Genomic DNA, 25,863 nt, shown 5'->3' on the forward strand with positions numbered 1-25,863 from the left:
AGATTCTTTATCCACCTTATTTTTAATGTAAGAACTGGCTTCCGGTGTCATTCACTTCCATTTATTTTAGCTGCTCAAAAATATCAGACTTACACATTGCAAAATAAGGAGGAAACAGATTATTTAAATTATTAAAATGTTCTTCACATGACGAAAAAAAATTAATTTCGGGAACTGTTCACTGAAAGGTTATTTGTGGAACCAAAAAGGGTTCTTCATCACTGTGAAACCCCTCTTAACCTTTATTGTTAAGAGTTTATGGAATAAATTATTAATTTAAGTTAGATTAAATTATGTTTTTGGTTCATTTGTAAAAGTCCATCCCAAACCCACTAGAGTGAATAACAAACTGCTCTATAGGTGCCCCGTGTTGCTGGTAAAGCCATATGGGTTTGCTACTGTCAAAATTGATTTATGAAGGTCCTAAAAATGAATGCAGCCCACCAGAAAGCTTCAGCATTTGTCGTTCCATTTGTTTGTTAATTGCTGCAGATGATGGGACGCCAGAGAGGATATAACACAAGGAGGTGCATGTAAGAGGGGAAAAGTGTGCACATTGAATTCCACAAGAGGAGTGGTGTGAGAGTGAGAGATCGACATAAAAAAGACACAAGAGAATATTGGCGCGCGCGCGCGCGCGTGTGTGTGTGTGTGTGTTTTTTGTGTGTGTTTGTGTGTGTGTGGGGGGGGGGGTGAGAGATGTTGGAGCAGTATTCCTCTCAGTGAAGCCTTCTCAGGTCTGTCTGCCTTACTAACTAGTGCTGCAGCGGAGGAGAGAGACAGAGAAGAGAAAGACAGAGAGACGAGGCACACACGCTCACTCCAGTGCTGCAGGACTGCATGAGAGGAGCTGAGATAATATCCACACCACCAGCATCCATCACCGGAGCTACAGAGCCATCTCAGCCCGGCTGGTAGAGGCACTATGGCACAAGCCGCCAAACATCTGCGCAAGAACAAGGATTTAGAGGCGCTCGCCGAACAGGAGCGGAAGGAGAAAGAGGAGGAGAAGGCGAAGAAAAGGAGCCGCTCGCGGGATAAAAAGCGCAAGGTAGGGAAGAGAGATAAGTTGAGAGCGGATGAAGGGAGGGGAGGTATAAATGCTGGATATCAGCAGGACATCCAGGCATCCGCTGCTGTTTACACGTGCATGGACAGGTGAGGTGCTTCCCCTCCTGATGGTCCGCTGGCACAAAACAGCAACACCCAACACCAGAATCTGTCAGAGCTGTACACAAATAAATGTTTTTTATATTTTTGCACATTTTCATACAAAAAGATTTCAGGAAATTATTGAATTTAAACTGCATTTATTCTCTGCGTACTGTGATGGGCATGAAAAGTGAGAAGGTGCAGATATGTAATGTACCTCTACTATTACAATTCAAAGAAGGCGACCTCACCGCTGGGTTAATGGGATAGTTCATCCAAAAATTAAAATTCTGTCATCATTTAGGCTACTCATCCTCAAGTTGTTCCAAACATGTAAGAATTTCTTACATTTCATCAACCAAACAGTTGCTGGTCTCCATTGACTTCTATTGCATCCCCCCAGCATGCTGTAGAAGTCATTAACTATTTGGTTGCACACATTCTTCAAAATATCTTCATTTGTGTTCAACAGAATAAAGATATTCATCAGGTTTAAAACTGCTAAAGTGTGACTAAATGATGACAGAATTGTGCATAGAAAATAATACATGCACGCTCAATGTTAAATTAAATTAGAATCAGATTGAGTATTTTGTGTATTATATAATTCAAATGTTATTCAATTTATATAATCTATAAGGTGTAAGAACAGCAGGGAATGTGCAATAATGTATTGCTTTTAAGCTAAACTACCTACAAATAGTACATCCATATATGCATAGAAGTAGTTTGTTTCACTCAAAACAAGAGTCTCCTGAAATGATCTCATATGAATAGAATATGGTTTTGCATAATAATATACAAATGCTTTTATAGCTCATTATATTAAAAAAAACATGAATTATTAAATGAAATGCTAAATGAAATAGATATTAAATAAAATGCAGCCTTATCTTAAAAGTAATGCATCTCTACTATTATAGCTCAAAACAAGGAGATGTTTATGAGTTTGGATCTTTAGTACATAGAGTACACATACAGTATTGGTAGTCATGTTCACTCAAAGAAGAGCAAGAACCCAGTCTATTTTAACAATCACATGTATAGAAACTAAGGATTAAAGGTCTTCTCTCTTAAAATCAAACAGTGCTTCACTGAGAAGCATTTTAGACTTGTGCGGTACAGCAAAAGACATTTACATTAATAGAGTTTGTTGCACTTGCTACATAGAGATGATGTTGTTTAGCTCTAACACTTAAACCATTTTCACTGCAGTTTCATATTACAGCACCTTGCTGAGGAGGGTGCTTGTGTGCCCAGATCGGCGGTGGGACATCACTAACCCCTCTTTCTACCTTGATTTCTCCATGTGTTCAATGTAGAAATCGCTTATTTTCAGGCTGTCGGCTTTCATTATGAGGTGCATGGTAAAAATAAAAAATGTGCAGAAGAATTTTAAGGAAAAATCTATAGGTATAAGTAGTTAATATGCTGACAAATTGTTTTATGAATTCCAACCTCATATAACCAGCCATTCTGTACTTTATGGGACAGAATGTAAAGTGTCTAGAGTGTTTGATTCCTCCAGTGAATGGTTTCCGTTTCTGCCACACACATTTCTTTTCCTTGCATCATTTTAATATTTATGGTTAGGCGTATCTCATCCCAGCTCTGAGCCATGCAGATGCCTTAAGAGTCATTTTGAGTTGCAGCAATCAAATGCAATCTCTTCCAAAAGGTGTTAGTGGGTTCTCTCCATCAAAATAACGTCTCATCAAGGACTGTATTGCAGTGTTTGCACAGTTTTGAGGATATCTTGTGTTACTTACATAAGTTCCCAGCAAATTCTTCTTAAACTGGGCTATTGAAATCCTGTGCGCATACTCATACTCATACTCATACACTTGTTGTGACTGATTCAAGAACCTGTGTATTTAAAGTGGCTTATACACTACAATTTAATATCTACAAGGCTATTGTAACTGAGAGAAATGGCTTCAAAGGGGTTTTAAAATGTCAATTTTCACAGTTTTCTCTGAATCTGAGTATAGTTGAGCCAAACCCCTTAGATACAGGTGAGATCACAGTGTTTAAAGCATATTTCAGTCATAATATATAGTATTGTTCTTTGTGGTTCTGTGTAGTTTGCTATAATATTGAGCTTTAAAAACTTAGAAGTACACTCATTACACTCCTTCTCTCACATATGTGTATTATATTCAGTTACATTGAAAATTTGTCTTGTTCATGATCTTTTTTTTTTTTTTTTGTGCTGAGCCAGCACTTTTGCAATTCTTCTTTCCATGGTATTTAAGCATGATTTATATGCTACATGATGGAGAATTATTGCTTTGTGCTTCCCTTGGGCAAGACATTTTCAACATCTATTTGTCTTTTATATCACTGTATAGACTGTTCCTCTTCAATCTTCCACCAATGTACAATTCACACACACAAAAATGTAATGTAATACAATATCATGGTGACATTTTCTAATGCAAACATGCATGTTTATTATTATTATTATTAATATGTTTTTTATTCATATTTTTATTTTTGGTTTAGGATGACAAGTCCTAGCATTGAAATCAAAATGCATTGTTATTTATTATTCATTTTTTGGACTGCATTTGTTGATGCAGTTTCTTTTATGAACCAGTGTGGTTGAGTCCAGTTAGCCAGCTGGCTTCTCACAGTACTGTAGATCACATTTCGTTTTTGACAGTTGCCAGCTACCAATTAACTTTATAGAACTTCAGGATTGTAAATGATGTATGAAGTCGGATGTTTCAACTGGCTGCGCATTGGAGCGCATTGCTGTATATGCAGTACATATTGCTCAGGTCTTTGCAGGCTGACGTTTTCAGTGTTACAAACATACAGTGTTCTGGAAACTCCTGTTGTTAGCTTAGAGGGAACAGTGGACAAAATTTGCAGCACGTTTCTATTTTCCAATAGAAATGAGCTTTAAGGTAAACTGTTTGCAGCAGATTTGCCACAAATTAAGCGTATGTTGCCTTAAATGACATTTTTGCAAGGGCAGCTCTTTGAAGGCAATTGTTTTTGGAACAGATCCAGCTTGCATAAGCTGTTAAATAAACTGTTGTTTTCATTAACATGTGGGCAAATTCTTGTATACAGTCGATGCTTGCTGAAATAAAATATGTAACTGCTACAATTGGCACCAAAAATAATGACTTTCAAGAGGTTTCTCAAAATCAGAGTCAAATTTATTTTAGCGCTTTTCACAGTGCACATAATTTCAAAGCAACTTCACAGAAAGTCATACTGTTATGTCTATAATTGCTTTATGCTTTAACATAGAGCAGATTTTAGTGCTGGGAGATACAGTATGGTGATAAATAGCAATGAAATAAATCATCCTCCGGATTTAGATTTAGCTATACTGTGTTTATTCTTTATTCTTCTAAACAATCTCAAACTCACACCATTGGTTGAACAAAAGTGTGTCAAATCAGACAGCTCGATTGAATAGAACAATGCTTTGAAAGTGCCACAGAGATTGTTCAACAAGTCAGCCTACAGAAAAAAAGGTACCAAAGCTGTCCCTGTGCCTGTATCTTTTCAAAAGGCACACCTTTGTACCTTATTTACTCCTAAAGGGTAATTTTTGTGCCTAAAGTGTACATATTAGTACCTTTTGCAAGGATACTGCCCCAGTGACATCTTTTGTGCCTTTTTTTCTGGAGGTGTATCAACAGCATACTTACAGTTATCTCTGCACATTAAAAATTGCAACTTAAATCAAAGTCAAGTCTCTAGTGTTCTTATATTTGCCAGGCAAGTCACATTTTACATTGTAAGAGATTTTTAACCTTTTGAATTTTTAATAGATAATTTTCCTTGCAATCAGCCTCATTTCAGTCTTCTCAGCATTTATAGATGTAGATTTGGTTTGCATTTTATCAAGACTTTATCTAAGCTCATAGTGAAATTGTTTAGATGTTTCACAGGAATGATGATTCAGCTCGTTTAAACGAATGAAACTTGACATTTACCACTTCTTAGTGTGTAGTTCTCTTCATGCCACTGAACTTGTTGAGCAGCATAGTCCCTTCCAGGAGAGTGCTGAGCTAAGCATCCCAATCATCAATTCTGAAGCAGATAATGCTTACTGCAGCTGATGAACTTGTCAATAATATGTAACTTAAAGGTGAGTGAAGTGATTCCTGGTAGTCAATGTTGATATTTCAAATCACCAAAACAATCATGCCCCTACCCCAAAAGGGTCTCGCCCCACACATACATATGCAACCCAGGCAACGATTATGGTGGAATCTGCTGTAATTATTATCTGCTGTATTAAACATATTATCGTACTTTTCAGACACACTTTGGGAGTTGACGCTTGAAACAGACAGTGGAGCAGGTTTAGATGCTCCAAGCTTATAGGGTGTGGAAATGAATGTGTCTTTATCATAGCTGAAGGGAACGACAATACGATTGCAGATGAACGAACAAGCAAACATGACACATGAGCATATTCAAGCAAAAGCCAGCATATACAGTATTAGTTCTGTGAAACAAAGCAAAACGTCTCAGGTTACAAATGTAACCTTGGTTCCCTGAGAACAGGGAACGAGACAATACGTCATCGACGCTATGGGGAACGCCTCAGGTGTGACAGGTGTCTGAAATCAAATATCAACTCACAGCAATCATGCTGACCGGCGACAGCCGTGAATCATCAGCTTGAGTGATGAGCGTGCGACCTGGATATATAAAAAGGGCGCCTTGAAACCATGACAATATCCTTTCGTCTGAAGGGACTGTTTGGCAGGCAGACCCCGAGGCATGGCTGGGAGACTTATTGTCTCGTTCCCTGTTCTCAGGGAACCAAGGTTACATTTGTAAACTGAGACGTTCCCTTTCGAAGGGAACCTCGACAATACGTCATCGACGCTATGGGGAACGAAATACCCACGCCGCCATGCTAAAGGGAGTGCATGCCCAATGGCAGTGACACAACTGTCAGAACCAGCAATTCAATGAACGCTAGAACCACTCACCCTCAGGTCACACTGGGCTGTCAGTGACAGCACTCCCTATGGTCATAGCCCGAGCTATATGATACCACAGAAAACCTCCATAAACATAGTTTAGTGAAAGGTCTACCTGGGCCTGCTCAAGGGCCTAGGACCACCACTTCAACTTCTTAGAAGGGGTCCCTTCTAGGGAATGTGGCTAGGGAACCCGAGTGAACCCCAGCCAGTCACTATTCAGGGGAACGTGCCACCTGAAATGCCACCAGGCAGGCATGACCTGGTGTCACTACATAGGACACTACAGACTGGCCACTTCCTTTCTGTCCGAAGACAGAGCCTCTGGACACTTGCCTTTAGGAAGGCATCCAACCCGAGGAACTGCGGAGCAGGCAGTGAACTACTCGGCCCGGATCTCAGAGACGGGATATCCTGGAGAGTATGACTCAGCATAGTGCTTTACAACCCTTGCCAGCGAGGGGAGTTTCTCTACTCGATCCATGGATCTACCCAGTGTTTGTGTTTCAAAACACTGAGGAGGCCTGTGAGGGCCTAAGGACTGATCTAACTGGGAGGCCTCATGAGAGGCCTACGACCGACTGACCAGGCTCAGGATACCACATACTCACATTGACCCTCAGTGAGGGGAGCATAAGATCTACCTGGTAGGCAACCAGGCTGTAGCAGGATAAAGAGGGTCCAGGAGGGAACCCGTAGCAGAGAATAAAAACTTGACCCAAGCCAGGGCACAAGCTCACCTTCGGTAGCTGCCTGAAAAGAACTGCTAAACTGAAAGTAAGCGGCCACTAGCTTACCAAACCCAGCACCACTGTGAAACTACTCTCAGGGAGACCTGGAGAGGCCTACTACCTGACAACCACAGTATGTGGGAGCTCAACTCTAGGGAGGCCTGGTGAGGCCTACTACCTGCCAACCACAAAACATGGGAGCTCGCTTACAGAGAGGCCTGGTGAAGCCTACTTCCTGATAACCACAATATGTGGGAGTTCACCTATAGAGAGGCCTAGAGAGGCCTACTACCTGTTACCAGATAACCACCTTAAGTGGAAACCGAAAGTAATCTGGAACTCAACTCCAGTGAGGCCTGGTGAGGCCTACTACCTGACAACCACAAAAACATGGGAGCTCACCTTCAGAGAGGCCTGGTGAAGCCTACTACCTGACCACCATAATATGTGGGAGTTCACCTACAGAGAGGCCTAGAGAGGCCTACTACCTGTTACCAGATAACCACCTTAAGTGGAATTTGAAAGTAATCTGGAACTCAACTCCAGGGAGGCCTGGTGAGGCCTACTACCTGACAACCACAAAACATGGGAGCTTGCTTACAGGGAGGCCTGGAGGGGCCTACTACCTGAAAAACCATGCTGTTTAGTGGAAACGCACAGTATGTGGGAGCTAAACCTCCAGCGAGGCCTGGTGAGGCCTACTAGCTGACAACCACAGTATGTGGGAGCTCATCTTCAGGGAGGCCTAGTAAGGCCTACTACCTGATAAACACCGTGCATGGGAGTTCACTTACAGAGAGGCCTAGAGAGGCCTACTACCTGTTATCAGAAAACCACCCTAAGTGGAAAGTTTATTTTCAGGGAGGCCTGGAGAGGCCTACTACCTGAAAACCATAGCTGATAGTGAGCCAGACTGGCAGTCCAGTTGACTGTCTTTGGGGCTTTGCCTTCAGGGAGGCCTTATGAGGCCTACTACCTGATAGTTCAAAAGAGCGGGAATTCAACTTCAGGAAGGCCTGTGGGGCCTGCCACCTAGTAACCACAGTATGTGGGATTTAACCCTCAGGGAGGCCTAGTAAAGCCTACTACCTGACCACCACAAAATGTGGGAGCCCACCTTCAGGGAGGCCTGAAGAGACCTACTACCTGAAACAGTCTAATCAGCTGGATGTGACTGCTGCTGGGGACTCGCTTAACAGGGAGGCCTATTCGAGCCTACTAGCTGATAGCGAGTCTATTCTGCTACTTTAACGTACACTGCTGGAACCATACTACAAAAAACTTTTCCTATAGTTTTGTCCTAGTGTATGTTCCACAATGTTGTGACCCACCTCCGAGGAGGCCTGTTAAGGCCTACTACTCGGCAGTGAGCCTTCTGTCCGAACTACCATGGCCAACCACCGAAGGTGAGCTGGCCTAGGAGCCCTATTTGGGGCCTATCCAGTCAAGGAGGCCTGCTGGGGCCTACCACCTAACCGTGCAGCCTTCGCAGCAGAAAACTGTTACTACAGCATCCTGGTCCCTAATCACATTGCCAAAGGCAGTGTACTCAGCAAAAAAACAATACCCTTATAGCAGGGGAGTACAACATACGCCATTCTGCCTAGTGGAGGCCCCATTAGGGGCCTACCTACTAAATGCATAGGCGTCAGCCCATGGCAATGCTCTGGCTTCAAGGTAGCAGAGTTCAAAAAACCCAGAATGAAATGTAGTTTAGAACTCCCTGCTCAACCGGAGCCATCGTGGTGTGAGGTAGATAAAATACAGAGCTGAGAATGGACTACTCAAAACTACCCTGAGTTAGCGGGGGAGTAACAACCATATGCCCCTGCAATGTTAGACAGGGAGCGGGCCTGCAAGTGGCTCCAAATGGTGACAGGGATTTGTCCTGTGCCCAGCCCAGGGGAGCGGGGGGGCTAAATTGCAAACCAACCCACTTCAACCCCTCGGTCGAGTGATTAGCTCAACGGGCTGAGTGGAGCCAGCTCTAGAGGCCCAAACATCTCCGTTTGGCAGGGTCTGACGAACTGTCACTTCGCAGAGCGAAAGATGGCCTAACCCTGCCAGACTGATCCTACCTCATCTACCACCCTGCATTACTCTATTACCCCTGAATGCAGAGAAAGGGGCGGGCCTTGGCCAACAACTCCCATTTAAGGGAGGAGGCTGAAATCTAGGGGAGGAAGCCTAACACGTAATGAATGTGGCAGCTATGCTTAGCAACTCGCCTCCAACATCCCCAGCATAGCCTAGGCCAGCTACAGAGGCGGCCCGGGTGAGGGCCGACCTACAAGCATAGATCTACCCGAGGGCTCGGAGGAGCCACAGCCTACTTGATTGAGAGGCTGTGAAACACTCAACCTACTGAAAGCTTACAGAGCTCAGGGAGCGAACACTCAGGATACCAATGTCACAAGCCGATAGGCAGGACATCTATCTGAAGATCTATCTGAAGCGCCAGCGTCAGTCTAACCTAAAGCAAAAAAAGCTTTTTTTTTTTTTTTTTTTTTAGGAAGACCAACTACTCTACCCCTGGGTGGCTAACAGCCCTGAGGCTAAAACAGAAATGAGCGGTGGCCCACCACGCACATAAAATGTTATGACAGGAAGGCCATCACATACTCAGCACGGAAGCCAAATCTTCTTTGAGCTTCTCCCTAATTCGTTCTAGCCACCAACTGGGGGAGGCTTCAGGGCCCTAAAGTCCAACACTTTAATTGCTCCTCTAAGAATGACCCCCTAGGTCTATACAGGGAACAAGGTCTGTAGAGATATACAAATCAGTGTTAGTTATACACACAGAATTTTAAAACCAAAAAAGTTCACCTGCGGCGTGCGGAGTGAAGACTCGCCAGAGAGTTCTCAATGAATCTGGGGTCCATCACTTTTACATGCCTAAAAGAGGCGCTCACATCAACCAGTTGCTACAGCGGGCCATCAGAACATAGTTCTCATGATAAGGCCCATCCCCAGGGCTGGTGTAACGTAAACGCCTGGGGAGTCACAAAGAGGGAGAGGGCTGGTAGACAAAGCCCTCCAGGGAGATCAAACCCTACTTCCGCTGCGCTTGTGCTGAATGACCTCCCTTAAATCCCTCTTCTTGCGGGAGGCTCGCCTCCTCTGTGTCCTACTCCTCCATGGAGGGGGCGCACGAGGGGCGACACTAGACCTCTGGTCCTGTCTACGGTCCTCAGACCAAGACGGACCAGGTCCTCCCGCCTGCCTGGGTTGGGGCCTGGATCTCAGCGGTATACAGGTCTCAAATGCGGCTGAGTGCGCCTTCGTCTCCCTAAACTTTCCAACCACCGCCTCAATGGAGGTGCCAAAAAGTTTAGCAGGTGAAACTGGTGAATCAAGGAGAAGGGATTTTTCTTTCTCCCCGATATCAGCCAAGTTGAGCCACAGATGCCTCTCCGTGACCACCATCGCCGCCATCGATCGGCCGATCGCGGCAGCAGTCTGTTTAGTGGCCCGGAGAGACAAATCTGTGGTCCGGCGCAACTCAGCGACCGCCTCAGGGGACAGCCCTGCCCCCTGTTCGAGATCCTGCAGCAGGTCAGCTTGGTAGGCTTGGAGCACTGCCATGGTATGAAGGGCAGCACCAGCCTGACCTGCTGCCGTGTACGATCTGCCATTCAAGCGAGCCGTGGTTTTAAGGGGCTTGGATGGCAGAGTCGGAGCTTTTAGTGTCGACACCCGCCCAGATACAAGATAGTTCGCAAACGTCTCGTCAATGGGCGGCATCTAAATGTATCGGCACGAGCGGGACCCGATCCGCGAGGACCAGACGCTGAACTCCCTTCCCTCGAGAAGAGAGCTCGACGAGAGCGGAGCGTTCTCAAAGGAAAACGCTCACAACTTGCACAGGACGCTCCCTCAAGAGCATCCTGTGCGTGCTCTTCACCCAAACAGTACACACACATCTCGTGAGTGTCACCCGGCGACAAATATCTTGGGCACGGGTCAGCACATTTCACAAAATTTTAGGACTTGCCTTAGATGTGCGTTTCATTTTCGCTGTAAGCAGACATTTAAATCAGACAAAACAGTCCCTGAAGACGAAAAGGATATTGTCATGCTTTCAAGGCGCCCTTTTTATATATCCAGGTCGCACGCTCATCACTCAAGCTGATGATTCACGGCTGTCGCCGGTCAGCATGATTGCTGTGAGTTGATATTTGATTTCAGACACCTGTCACACCTGAGGCGTTCCCCATAGCGTCGATGACGTATTGTCGAGGTTCCCTTCGAAAGGGAACCAATGTTACTCACCTATCAAGAAGAAACAAAGTGACCTTGTATCCAGAAAGTAAACAAAAGTAACCAGAATAGTAAATTAATTAATTCGCCCACCTTCCTCCTTAACTGGACCAGATCGCTACTGCATGCAGTGCTATAAAAATACTTTATTTGGACAGTATTGATAGGTGAAGTTGATATGGTTTAACAAATAACAATGACTTTGACAAAAGAAAATGAAATAAACTACATTTAGAAGCTGGTACTGAACTCTTTGGCAGAAATATCTTTAGACATTTTCGACATTAAATAAAGCACATAATCAGTACCTGAGAAAAACGACTCTCTCCAATATTTTGAATTTGGACTGCAGTACCCATTTCAACCAACCACGTGAATATTACATACTGCACCTTTAAGGTTAATTTCCATTTTTTTTTGGCCTCATGTTCTCCTCAAACACTCTTTGGTACAATGTGGAATTCGTAGCTGACATTACGGTGGAAGTTCTGCGGGCCCTAAAGCAGCGAAGCATCCCCAAATCACAACTCGGTCCCACTACAGTTAGTGTGAGGATCTTTTGGTCAAACATGCCATTTGAAAGCATAGCCAAGCAGCTCCACTTTTAAAGGGGTCATATGATGCATTTTTAAAGATCATTATTTTGTGTATTTGGTGTAACAGAATATGTTGACATGCTTTAATGTTCAAAAACACATTATTTTTCAAATACTGTACATAATTGTAGGTCCCCTATGCCCCGCCTCTCTCAATTCATTGTTTTCTACAAAGTCCCTCCTTCTGACAAGCGCAGTCTGCTCTGATTGGCCAGCTGACCCAGTGCATTGTAATTGGGCGAACACCGCAAGCACTCGTCGGAAATATAACGCTCCTTTCCATAACCGCAAGCTTCGTCTTTCAAAATAAATATAAAGACAGTTAATAATGTCCTTAGTTTTGCCATCAGTTCAAGCCCGAAAGGGGAACAGAATCGTGTGACAGACACAGTGATGAAGCTCCTATGTGTTTGCAGTACACAAGCCACAGACGGTTAAGACAGCTGACTCCACTTTGTGACCCCCTCTCTCTCTCTCTCTCTCTCTCTCTCTCTCTCTCTCTCTCACATACACACACACACGACACGCAAAACTCGCATTTGAACAGTCAATAGCAAATACATAATTGCAGTAAATTAATAAATTACATAAAAATAAATTACAGTAGCTGATTCAGAGGCAGAGTTGTAGCAAAGTCAGAATGACCTCCTCTCCTAGGTTCACAAAACGGTCGTTCATAAATGCGTTGCTGTTCTGTTGTAAGTAATCTTAAAGATTCCTAAATGCATCTACTTTCAGAAGGACAAATAAAGTGCTTTTGCTTTCACCTAGATACACACAGCATCTCCCTGACATGACTGCTTCAACACTAACTGCGGTTACTGAAACCACGCCGCCTTTCTTTGCGTGAACATTTGGGCGGCATTACACAAATATTTCTACATAGTGATGTAGACATGTGGGGGCATGTTAGAACGAGCCGTTTCAGGGGGGCGTGGCAGAGTCTTAACTTTAATAAAGAATATCTCTTTAGATTTGAGACTTTAGTCTTTGCAACTTTACAGATCTTCTTCATGCACCAAGAGCTTGTAACACTCCAAAGAGAAAGGAAAAATTGAAATCGCATCATATGACCCCTTTAAACCATCTGTCCAGAGCACATTGTCCATTGTTTCCATATCTGATTTTGTTCCAGAAGTTTGATGACAATTGATAATAATATTTATTTGCATGGTTTATTTTGCTGTTGTTGGTAGCCCGTAGAATAAATACTTATTTTTCCTTATTGTAATTGGGTCCCCCTGGAATGTGCAAGCATACGCACTAGAATAAATCCGGCCCTGAGTGTAGCAGGTTGAGTCATGATTCGTTTGGGCATTAGGTTGCGGGATTTAATTTGCAATTTGGATTATTTTTATAAGATCCCATCAGTGCTGATAGATGCAACTGTAACTATCTCTCAAGTGCTTCTTTTATAAAGAACACCACTTTCTCAGATGATGCAGTGAAGCAACCCCTGCATGGAGTGAATAATCGATTCTCGAGCCATCGATATCAACCAATTCAGCAGCAGCACCATAGACAGCACCTGGTAACGTTGCATGTAAGAAGGTATACCTTAAGCAACCTACTAAGGTATGGTTCGAGGAACACACCTAGAAAAGGTATACCTTTAGTTAAGGTAAACCATTAGAGTCTTTGTAGCGCGCTAAGAGACTGCGTTATTGGGAAACGCACCCCAGATTTTTGCAGTCTTTTCTAATAGAGCTCCCTGAAAATCGTTTGTGACTTCCATGCATGCATAAATAGATAGACTGATTGATTGATTAGTCGTGCACAACTTCTATATATCAGTGTTGATTGCCGGTTTCTGTCACTCTGTTAGTGGTCCAGTGGGAGTCCTGCTCAGCCTGCAGACACATGACTCAGCAGTACATTGTGAGCATCACTCACTCATATTTATAGCTGAGTACAGGCATCTTTCAAACTCCACCTTTACCACCCGTTTTAACTGAGTGAAGGGTGTGTGTTGGTTGTGATTGTGCATCTGTGTGTGTGTTCATGAGAAAGAGAACGTTGACTATCAATGATTGTCATCAGAATGGAAATAGAAGAGATTGAGTTTATTCACGCAGATAAAAAAGAGGTAGCACTTTACAATAAGATTTTAGGTCACACTGACTATATACTTTAGGGCTCAATTCTCAATATTAACTAACTATAGACTAAGAGTTTTCCCTCAATAAGCTCCTAATTTGCTGCTCATTAATAGTTAGTAAGGTAGTTGTTAAGTTTAGGTATTGGGTAGAGATTAAGTGATATAAAATATGCTTAATATGTGCTTTATAAGTACTAATAAACAGACAATATGCTAGTAATATGCATGCTAATAAGCAACTAGTTAATAGTGAGAACTGGTCCTTAAACTAAAGTGTTACCAGGTTTGATTTTTTAACATTAGTTAACTACATAATTTAACGTGAACTAACAATGAACAATACTCCTACATAATTTATTAATCTGAATTAACCTCAACATTTACTAATACATTTTTAAAATCAAAAGTTGTATCTGTTAAAACTAGTTATTACACGTTGAACTAAAAGGAACATGAACATTTTTAATAATTAACATTAACAAAGGTTAATGCAGTAAAAAAAATATTAATCATTGTTAGTTAATGCATTAACTAATGTTAACAAATAAGAACTTATTGTAAAGTGTTACCACAAAAAATAACACTTTACATTGAGGTCCTATTAATAAATGCATTAACTAAAATGAACTATTAAAATAATTTGTTTTTATTAGTCTTTGTTTTGGTTTTTATTAATTAATTAGTATTTATTGATCTTTGTTAAATTTAGTTTAAAAATATAACTGTTCATTGTTAGTTCATGTAAGCTCAGGAATATTATATAATGTTAACAGATACAACTTTTTATTTTTTTTTAAATACTGTATTATCGAGTGTTGAATGCTCCAGGATATTTGGTACACTTTATATTAGGGAACACATATTCACTGTTAAGTAGTTTTCCCTCCATAAACTCCTAAAAAAATAATAAAAAAGGCACAAACATAGCAATATAGACATTACAGCTCAGAAAAAGCAATTCACTCTCCATATGTTGGCATTGTCATTATCTTGCCTTTCTCTCTCTGTGCATTCAAGATACATTAACGATATGTAATAATTTTGGTTTGAATACAGAGGTTTGCATGCTTTTGCATATGGAGGCGGAATATATGAAGAAAAAGGGGGCAGAGAGACACTGCACACAAACTTAATTGATTCTTGTGGTGTTTCATGAATACACCAAATCTGAATCTTTAAAAGATTTGTATCGAGAATTCTAGGCAAGGCAGTCTTATCAATAAAAACAACTTTGGTCTATTCCTCTTGCTAAGCTATCTTTTGAAAATAGTTGGTTTTCATATTAAGGTAAACTGTACCTTTAAGAAAAGCAGTTCCCTTGTTCAAAACACACACCATCATACTGAGTCGATTAAATATCAGAGAAATGTAATCAAAGCTCAGTATGGCAGCTGTCAGGGGAAAACGGTTTCTCTGATTGCTTGGATCTGATCTTGGCGTCACGTAGGATTATTGGTTTTCTGATGTCATACTTCATACCTCTGGAAGGCCTTAATGCACTTCAGAATTGATCTGAGAATTTATGATTCAGCTATAATTTTAATTCACTTTTTATTGATATTATTACTGCGCTACATCCCCCGGATGTTTGTTTCAGCCTAGTCTTTACATAAATAACTATATCTAATATATTGTGTGTTTATATTATGTATATTGCTGATCAGATGGGGGAGTGTTCTGTGAAACCAGTTTGCAACAGTCATTATTTTTGCTTCGTTATTCTATTTTGTGACAACAGTGGTGAAAATATCTCACCATTAAATTGATGATTCAACCAAAAATGAAAATTCTGGCAATAATTACAGACTCTCATGCTGTTTTTAAAGCCATAACATAATAACACGAGAATGCACGAGAACAAACCTCATTAGTTCTTCAGCACTTTCGAGCATCTCAAGACTTTAAACTGCTTAATTCATATAGATGACTATGACAATGTTTTTTGCGAACTATTTGAAGCATGAAAGTTTTTGTGTACTGAGCTACTTTTAGCTTGTAGTATAAAAACAGCATTTTAGAAGAACAGCTGCTTGAAATTATGAGTAGCTTGTAGCTTGGCAAGGCCTCTTTATAAAGTAGCTTCATTAACATTGTCTGGATCCACTTTTATATGGTACATCATGACAATTTCACCCATGTCGTCTTGTATCTGTCTCCCTCTCAACCCCCTCTGACTCCATCTGCCAGGGAGTGATAATCCCTCCTTAGAAATGGTATTCTGATATGCCAGTCCTTTCATAAAGCGCTGCATTAAGAACACAGAGATTAGACTGACCAAAACAGATTGTCATGGATCTGACGCTAACGGGGGAAGGCATGGTGGAGGAGGGGAGCAGAGAATAATGCTATGACTAGTGTGAAGAATTCCTCATTCATTGTTTTTTTTTTTTTTTCAACATCTGCTTTATTCTGACCACAATGCTGTATTTTTATTAATGTAATGTCTTTGTTAATGTAATGAAACTATGGAACTGGTGGCTTAAGTTGCTTTACTGTAAAGCCCAAAGTATTTATCAGTTTTGATGCTTAAGCTAAACTCACTGCCTTTCAAAGTATACTACATTTGATAGCATGTGCAAACCATAAACTGTAGAAAAAATAAAAAATAAAAAAAGATGGTTGATCTCCTCTTTCTTCCACTGTAGAAAAATGAAGCCAGAATGTCCCAGAAATAGCAGCTGTCTTCTTACGCTGATGATGTCATTTGGAGTCTGTGCAGTAGTGATCATGAGCTGGATCCACAATATCTAAGTCCCACCTCAAAACTCCCACATCTCAATAGCAAGCATACAATCATGACATCACACCCCATCAAATAACTAACGAAAAGCAAACTTATTAGAAAAAACAAACACTTGAACATACATCAGCGTCATAACAACTACCTAAATTGATGAAAACCATCTTTGGGAAAAATATGAAGTTTAATTAGATACTAAAAAATACTTTTTAGTAAAACTTTTTATTTATTTTTTTATTTATTTTTAGTTTGGCTTATGTCCCATTTACTTACATGGAAAGGGTGGAGTTTATGATCTATAGTGCAGTCAGCCACTAGGGTGCGAATGAAATGTTTTGGCTTCACTTTTCAGGACATGTGTGTCACAATACGCTGCCGGAAGAAACGAAGGAGCCGTGTATAAACGAAACTGTCATTTACTAAATCTAACACATAGGGTAAATCCACACTTGGAAGAGAAGGAAGACACATGTACACATTCACAACTGGTAGACCCGACCAACACACTGGGGCTTATCCCTCGTGGGGATAACGAGGGAATTGGGAGGAACACAGGTGAACTGAGTGACTAATTAGACTGGGGAGAAACTGGGCCATGGAGCACATGGGGAGGGAAAACACAACAAAGACAGTTCAGGGGCTTGACATTACCCCCCCCCCCTCCCAAAAGGTGTGTCCTGTGCCGTTACAACAACAGAAGGAAGGATGGGTGGGAACTTGGGAGGAAGCTCAGGAGGAGGACGGACACCTGGTGGGGCCCGGCAGACAGAGTCCAGGGCGGATCAGACGGAGGAAGGAGCCAGGGAGATGACAGGAGAGTGCATGCAGTGCCAGGTGGGAACCAGGCCACAGCCATAATAACGACCCACAGTGGAGCCGACGGAGGGAGGAGCCATGGAGGAGGGAGTGCTGATGATTCCAGGGGGCCAACCGACTGCAGCAGAGCAGGTGGTGGAGGAGCCCGAGGCGGAGACGGACAGCCAATGAGCCAGGGCAATGGGGAGGATCCGGAGGGCCAAGGCGGAGCTAACGGCACTGGTGACCGAGGCGGAGGTGCGGGACCAGAAGGCCACGGTGGAGCCAGAGCGAGAGAGCCTGACAGAGCCGGAGGGAAGAGGCGCAGCCGGAGGAATGGAGTCCCGAGGCGACGGATGGTTTGTGATAGACCAAGGCAGAGCCGGAGGGACGAGGGAGCCTGGTGGAGCCAGTGGACTGATGGGCCACGGCAGAGAGGAGGGAGCTAGGAGCCATGGTGGAGCCGCTGGGTCAACGGGCCGAGGCGGAGTCTGGGTCTCAGAGGCTGGAGGTGGAGACCAGGGATTCTGCAGCTACTGTAACGATGGAGGATGGCAGTCCTGCGGAGCTCACACCGTATTGATGGTGGGCCTCCGGGCTTTCAGGACTGAACTCAGGAACGGGAGCCCTCTCTGGGCTGGACATGGAAACAGGAGACCGCACTGGGTTGGACTTGGGAACTGGAGCCTTCTCTGGACTGGACTTGGGAACAGGAGTGATAGAGGGCTCCGCAGCAGGAGGGAGGAAAGGGGCCAGATCAGCATCCCAGTCGATAAGGTCCTCTGCTATAACCTTTCCCTTGCAGTCTAGCAGTCCCAGATCCATTATCAGCTCACACTCAGCCACGGTGCAGGGGGTGGAGCTCCTCTTCGCGCTCTCACTGTCCGCTGCATTTTACCTCGTGGCGGGCTGTGTTGCTGGCTCTCGCACTTTGACTGACATCACCTGCAGCTCTGACTCCACGGCGATCCTTTGCTCTGTTGCTCCATGCATCGTGGGGTGGTCGACCGAGACGAGCTCCGGCTCTCCGTTAAAGTTGGGCTCGGCCTGATGCTCTGCGCAGCGGGGAGACGGTGGGCTGGGCTCTGGGTTCAATTAGGTCATGCACTGTTCATCCATAGTTGACTTGTAACTAATTGGCTGAAAAGCAGGCACATGTAAGGATGATCATTTATTGCTTGTTCAGTTGTTTGTTCAGACATGGGTCTTAAAGTTGTAAGTTAACAAATGCAAGTTAGTAGAACTTGCAATTTTGATTTTTGTACTACACATGCATGTTAATTGCAATTTAATTGAAATACTGACTAATCTAAATCAAACAGTTTGATTACATGAACATCATATTAAATCAAATCTTTCGCAGTTAATTGCTAGCTAGCAATAGCGAACGTGCATGTGCTAATGTAATTTCTAACCTATAAAATTGGACTATGAATTTTGGATAAACATTCACAGTTAAGCAATGCGCAGCATTTAATAATTTTTTGCATAACAGTTTTGCATAACAGAAACCCCTGCAAATCCTAACATAACACAACATTAAACACTAACACAGCTCTTCCTATATTAATCTTGTGCAAAAACACACTTAATTTCAACATATTCTCCTCATTCAGTCTGACACAAAGCTGCTGGTAGCCAGACATCTGCTGCAACTCTTTACAAATACATGCACATTTTTCTTTTAAGTGCAATGAACTTTTAGCAATATTTAAGGTGGAATTATCTCATTTCATTTAGTTAATTTAACTTTTTAGTTTTACAGTTTGTAATTTTACATGGCTATGTTATTAATTTGTTTTTAATTGTTAATAAGGACAAGTAAACAATGCTAAAAAAAGTTTGTTTGTCTTTCTCAAAAGGTTGGGAAGAACAGAGATAACTTAATCTTAACAGTCTTGCATGATAAACAGTTATTGGTTATGAAACTAATTTGGACACTCATTTTTTGGGACTAATTTCTCATTATTAACTACAACTTTAGCCTAAATAAACTCCTCCTTATTTATAGTTAGTAGGCTAGGTGTTTATTTAGGTATGGGTGAATTAAGGGATCTAGAATATGGTCATGCAGAATAAGACAGTAATATGTGCTTTATAAATAATAATAAACAGCCAATATGCTAGTAATATGCATGCTTATTAACAACTAGTTAAAAGTGAAAATTGGTCCCTAAACTAAAGTGCTGCTTATAATTTTTTTTCTTTTTTTCTTTTTTAATTTATTTTTTATTTTTTTATTACTGTCTCCATCTTTTATATTCCCCTTCACAGTAAGTGCCAAGCATTTGTTTTAATCCAAAATGATATGGGATATTTTAAGTAGACACAATGCAACAAGTTTTCACTGTAAAGTCATTTGTCTCTCTTCACTGAAAGCATCAATTCTGTGGCAGATGATCACTGATCACTGCACAGTTGTATATCGTTAACCTCTACTTAACTTTGTCACATCACCCGTGGTCTGTGCTGCTCATGTCGCCTAAAATTGCCAACTCTAAGTGAAAGTGACTTTTGGTTGCCCTTCAGATGGTCCCTAGAGTGTAGTTACTGACTGTCTGAAGCACAGAAGAAAAAAATGAAAAGGGCTTACGCTTGCTGAAACCACCAGTAATGTATGTTAGGGAGTGGGTGATATACGGTAGAAATGATGAACCGGTAGAAATTAGACAAGTGGTAGAGGTTTTCTTGACGTTTTGGTGATTTTTGCTTACTGTGCCACCAGGAGAGCTTGTCATTTGAATGCGTTTTTCAGCACTGTGCTTCAAGAACAAGTGATTTTAAATCATTCAAATGCAATATACAGCGAAAGTTTTAGTATATGTGTGCACAGAGATGGTTTGAGCGCATGCACCTGAAACACATCAAACAGTGCATGAGTACAAAGTCAAAATGTGGATATTTAAGGCAATATAGAAATCCTAGCCAGGATATGTCCTGGGAAAATGGCACGTTTGGTCACCCTATTATATTAGATCATTGCGTTCAGTCTTAAAGTGACCACAGCCTAATAAACTTGCTGATGTCTGTCATTAATGTTATTCAACATAAACCACAAAAGAGAAAAAATCTTGCTGCTCTTGACTGAATCACTTTTGTAACTTTAATAGGAATAAATCTATATTTACAAAGTGAAGACTATGCAGTGTTTTTTCAGGTTTTTTTTTTTTTTTTTTTTTTACATAACATACAATTTAAGTAGTATTTCTTATTTCTAGTTTTTTAGGTCTGTTTCATTTGTGTCTTTGTTCTATTGCAGTTCTTTTGTCCTAATGCTTGTAATTAGTTTCTTTGTTCTGATTTCAGCACTGAATGTTTACTTGTATTCAGTAAGTTAAAACAAACAAACAAACAAACAAACAAACAAACAAAAACATGTGAGTTAGGCGTGTAGTAGTTTTTTTTGTGATTCATATCATGATGTACTATGTTGGTCATATTGACCAACCCTAATGTCTGTCACATTCTATAGGAGGCCCATTTTAAAATAAAATAAATAAATAAATAAATAATGTCAGAATGCCTGAACTTAAAGACTATTAATGCATTTCAATTTTGGAATTAACATTGGAATTATGCCATTGTTTAATTTTATTTGCATAAAAGTGAAATAATATCAACATCCATAATCATGATGAAAACATCCTTTGCACTAATCCCAGAAAAAGTTGGAAGTACATTCAGTTGTATGGGTAGGAAGTTACTAATTAAACACAGCATACAGAGGCTCACACACATTTTTCTTTTTGTTGTAGACAAAATAAATAATCTCCCTCGATGCTCTCCTTGTGTGAAGAAGGCAGTATCTACGGAAAACATTATTACAGAAGGGTTTGATTCATGCTAGTGCTTCACTGAATTCTCTCAGATTTCTCCACCCTGCCTTATCCTAACATATGATGCAGATAATGGATTCCCTCGAGGCAAACGCAGTGCTTTCCTCTCCAGCTGCTGTGTCTGCAGTGAAATTGATCTGCTGCTTGTACACGCGGTTGACACTTAACAAGTCTGCCTCCTGCTGTGTGTTAAAATATGAGTTGAACTGGCAATGTATCTTCCATATGCTGATAAATGGACATACAAGACGTCCTCAGAAATGCACAGAAATAGCCTCAAAATGATTTTGACATGATAAAGCTTAAGATGTATTTAACACAGAATGCTCTTTTAATTAACTTCAAAATACACTGAACAGCAATATACACCAAAAATGCATTAGGGGGTTGAAAATAAAAGAAAATACACAATAACTACATTTTCATGTGCTTGCCTGTGCACAATGCCAGGGTTTTCTGGGTGGTTGCCAGGGCGTTACCATGCAGTTGCTAAGGTGTTCTGAGCATTGCTAAAGTGTACTGAATTGTTGCTAGGTTGGGTACAAAATCTCTGTACCTTTAAAATGGCTTGGTGTCCCTCATGTTTGTATATATATATATGTTTTACTGTCCAGCTGAAAAGTCTGATTGCTCATAAATGTAATAGCACCACTCCTCAACGAGCGATTTGAGGTGTCTTTTGCTCAACTATTCCTGTTTCAGCACAATTATTGCTGTTTTTGGCATCAGTATTGCATGCGTATATCATCGTTATGGTGAACCTTGTCGCTAATTATGCATTTAAGTATATTCTGTATATTTGTTTATTTATATACTTGGTTGATTTTTATTAATCTTTTTTTTTTTTAAAGAAGTCTTTTTATACTCATCAAGACATTTGATGAAAAACACAGGGTAACACTTTAGTATAGGGACAAATTCTCACTATTAACCAGTTGCATATGAGCATGCCTATTATTAACATATTGGCTGTTTATTAGTACTCATAAATCACATTTTCTGCATATTCTTCATCCTAATCCTACCCAATTCCCAAATGTAACAACTACCTACCTATTAATAAGCAGCAAATTATGAGTTTCTTGAGGCAAAAGTCATAATTAATGGTTTGTTAATAGTGAGAATTTGACCTTAGAATAAAGAATAAAGTGTGACCAAACACAGTATAAACAGTAATATTTGAAATATTAGTATAATTTAAAATAACTGTTTTCTATGTGAATATATGTTAAAATATGATTTATTCACTAACCATCTTTATTCACTGCTTCACTAACCATAGTTTAACCATGGTATTTGTAGTACAGTTGTGGTTATACAAATGGTAATCCACAAAAAAGACAAATAAATAAATAAAACATGGTAACTACATTTTTACTATAGTAAAACCATGGTTACTTTTTGTAAGGGTGTTTATCTATGATCAGTGATTATATGATCAATAAGAGAAAAATACTGTTAATGAGAAGACAAGCGCTGGTCGATTAGTGGGGAAATATGATTATTATTCAGAATGCAGACTTGGAAGGGAAATATATTTATAGGAACATTTCAGCAGGTTGAAGATAATTCATGTTATCATTATTATTATTATTATTATTATTTTAAATTTCCAGTGCTACAACATAATCTCCATTCTCATGAGAAACTGTCTCTTAAGAGCTTGCATCCTCACATGAGGACATTATATTTTAGTGAATTTCTCTGAGGATATACATGCCACAGTTTTAGTCTGGATGTCCTGTACAGAGCACATTCAGGGCTTTTCAGAGATACCCAATGATTGGATGTTTCACCGTGACCACTCACTCACCTTGGTCTTCAAATTATGTCTGAAATTAATTTAGTGACACTCTTATGGAAAATGATAACATTAAGTAGTTATCATTTAAATCTGATTAATTTTTAAACTGTGTGTCATAAATCAACATCTCAGGAAAATATTATGGGGTTTCAAATCAAAATATGACTTTCTGTTTGAAACAGGATGTTTATTTCATACATGTCCTCATATGAGGACACCGGGACTAAAAGCAGGTTTATTACGCATTTTAGGAGACACAACAAATGAATAGGGAAAGAAATATATTTCAATATTCTATGAAATATTATATATTATTATGAAAATCTTGTCAATTATTACTCCCATTATTACACTTCTTTTTTTCATTACATGTTGCACCAAAACACATTAATATGCAAATTAAATTCAGTTTATAGATACATTGTATATAATGAGAAAACCTGTTTATTTTACACACATTTCGCAGAAAGAAAAATGGTATATTGAATCATTCTGTTATAACATAGTTGAGAATCATCTTTATACAAAGTTTGGTAAAAAAAAAGAAAATCTTGAAAAGTAAAAATGCATTGGTGATTTTTTTACATTATTTGTAATGCTCTAAACAATGTAAAGACATGGAAAAAACTATTTTTTTCCTAAAACTTTTTTCTCGGGTCTTAAGAGGTTAAAGACCCTGACCAGAAACTCCATAGCTGTACTGAGTAGAACGCGGAAGTAGTCCATATGCTGACTTTCTACTCAAAAAAAAAAAATAAAAAAAAAACTTTCTGATTATTATCAATGATGTGAAACTGTGATTTATTTATTTAATTTTTTTCTGGATTCTTTGAACGTTCAAAAGAACAGCATTTATTTGAAAGAGAAATCGGCAACCATAAGAATAAGCAATAATAATATTTTCTCCACATAAACAGAATACTTCATACAGCTACAAATACCATTGATTGATATCATGTAAATGTACTAAGAACCTTAAATGTTCATAAAATCCATCTCTCTTTTTAATAAACAGGTCCATGCAACAAATAGAACAAGGTTAATTCTAAGAAGAAAAGAAAGGAGAGTTATGCAATAAAGGATCCATCATATTATGCAAATTATGAATTAACAGCATTCCACATTACATAAAAGGAAGGAGAGAATCAAATAATAACAGAACAAACTGCAGTTAAATTATGAGGTGCAAAATGTAATACTATGAAAAAATCTGGAATCATACCATATATTATAATATGGATAGGTGTGAGGAAGGGGTCAATAGAAGTAACACAAGGAAGGGTAGGAATGTCACAAATAAAACTGTGGACCTGCAAATACCTGAAAAAATTGTGTCAATGCAAAAAAAATTCTAATAGTTGCTGGAAAGATGCAACGACATAGATCCTTATTTCTGCCTTAGTAAATGAACCAGCTCCAGCCCTACAAATCTTCTGTGTCCATTTATAGGAGCAGTAGGTCTGTCTCCAGATGGTCCTGGTGATATCTCTGTGCCTCACACTGCTTTTGTTCGGTGCTGGGTGCTTGCTTACGTCAGGCACGCTGCTGCCTCACAGGTGGATTCATGCTGGAACTGGAGAGATGATGCAACTTGATGGATCTGTTTCTGGTTGCATGCTTGAGTGTGTATGTGTGTGTGTATAAGACATGCTTGATGTGTGCTCAGCCTGCTGCACAACATGGCTCTTAAAGCTGATATTTTTAAGCATTAGGATCTGTAAACGTCCTCCTGTGCCCTTGTACCATGACAGTTTGGCATGCCGGTGTCATTCACCCCCTCAGACTGAGCATCTGGCTCAGCATGAACGCTAACCTGCATGAAGGTTAGAATAATTTTCTTATAGATACTGTATGTGTGTTGGTGCATTTCATATTCATTATTTTGTACAAAGTGAGTTTTTTGTGTGTGTGTGTGTGTGTGTGTGTGTGTGTGTGTGTGTGTGTGTGTGTGTGTGTGTGTGTGTGTGAGTGTTTCTGACACTGCTTTGCAGAATATAAACAGTGCTTTTCTGTTGCCACAATTAATTTGTTGTCTGAGCCTGGCCTTCCAATAATCAGTCCCCTTTTATATGAGATATTGTTAAATAAGAGTGTATATGTGCACTGAATTATTCTCTCCAGATGATTTTTTTTAGAGCAATTATTTAAAATTGCTGCTATTTTTAAATGTAAACTCTCAACTTGAATATTCATTTTTTTCTTATTAGAAGCAGTGAAGAACAACAGTACCATATACAGAAATAAAAAAAATAAAAAAAAACATTTGATTCTAACTATAAACTGAACACATGCATTGTCTATATTTGGCTGATTTTTTTCTTTTTCCCTCTTTCTCTCTCCAGCTCCCCTCCCTACATTTTCATTTTTGCTGCCTCTATGTGATTCTATTTTCTGCTGAGTTGCTGAAATATGAAAAACTTTATCTCTGTCCTCTTCACTCTTTCCCTGCCCTCTTCTCTTAGTAACTCGTGCCTATTACAGGTTTAACTTCTCAGTGAAGAGTTGTGGATGTCAATTCAGTAATTTGAAATTAGTGTATAATGTAATTATACAATGAATATTTGTAAAATGAATATTTGCGAGTAAATGACACGAGTAAAGCCATTTTTAGACAGAAGCAATTTTTGTTTTTAAAAGTACCATATATTACTTTATGTGTCATATGCCACGCTTAGGACATAATGTTATTTAGCAAAAATGTACCTCGTTACAAACAGCTTGAGATTTTAGCAATAAAACAAAGCAAAAAGCAAATTACATGAATTAAGTTTATAATCATTGTTGTGATGTATATGTGTGTTATTATTCTCCTATATCTTGAACGCAGCATTAATAAGCGCCACAGCCTCCATCAAATATCAGGAGATTGTAGATCTAGAGTGGATTATTC

The 25,863-nt window shown here is 40.1% G+C and overlaps 1 protein-coding gene across 10 annotated transcripts in view; it reads left to right on the forward strand.

The window, feature by feature from the left end:
* Positions 1-702: 702 nt before the first annotated feature.
* The window catches only part of LOC109102919 (ankyrin-1-like), a 125,326-nt gene continuing 100,165 nt past the window's right edge, over positions 703-25,863 (forward strand). For 6 of the 10 annotated variants that reach the window (XM_042757123.1, XM_042757126.1, XM_042757132.1 and 3 more), the window contains exon 1: positions 703-1,051. In XM_042757123.1, coding sequence (XP_042613057.1) covers positions 926-1,051 — 126 coding nt within the window. In that variant the 5' untranslated portion in view covers positions 703-925. The remainder of the gene's footprint in view (positions 1,052-25,863) is intronic. The other 4 variants (XM_042757131.1, XM_042757125.1, XM_042757130.1 and 1 more) reach the window with 1 other exon arrangement.

This window comes from Cyprinus carpio, chromosome A5 (genome assembly GCF_018340385.1).
Source record: "Cyprinus carpio isolate SPL01 chromosome A5, ASM1834038v1, whole genome shotgun sequence".
In the NCBI taxonomy this organism is placed as follows: domain Eukaryota; kingdom Metazoa; phylum Chordata; class Actinopteri; order Cypriniformes; family Cyprinidae; genus Cyprinus; species Cyprinus carpio.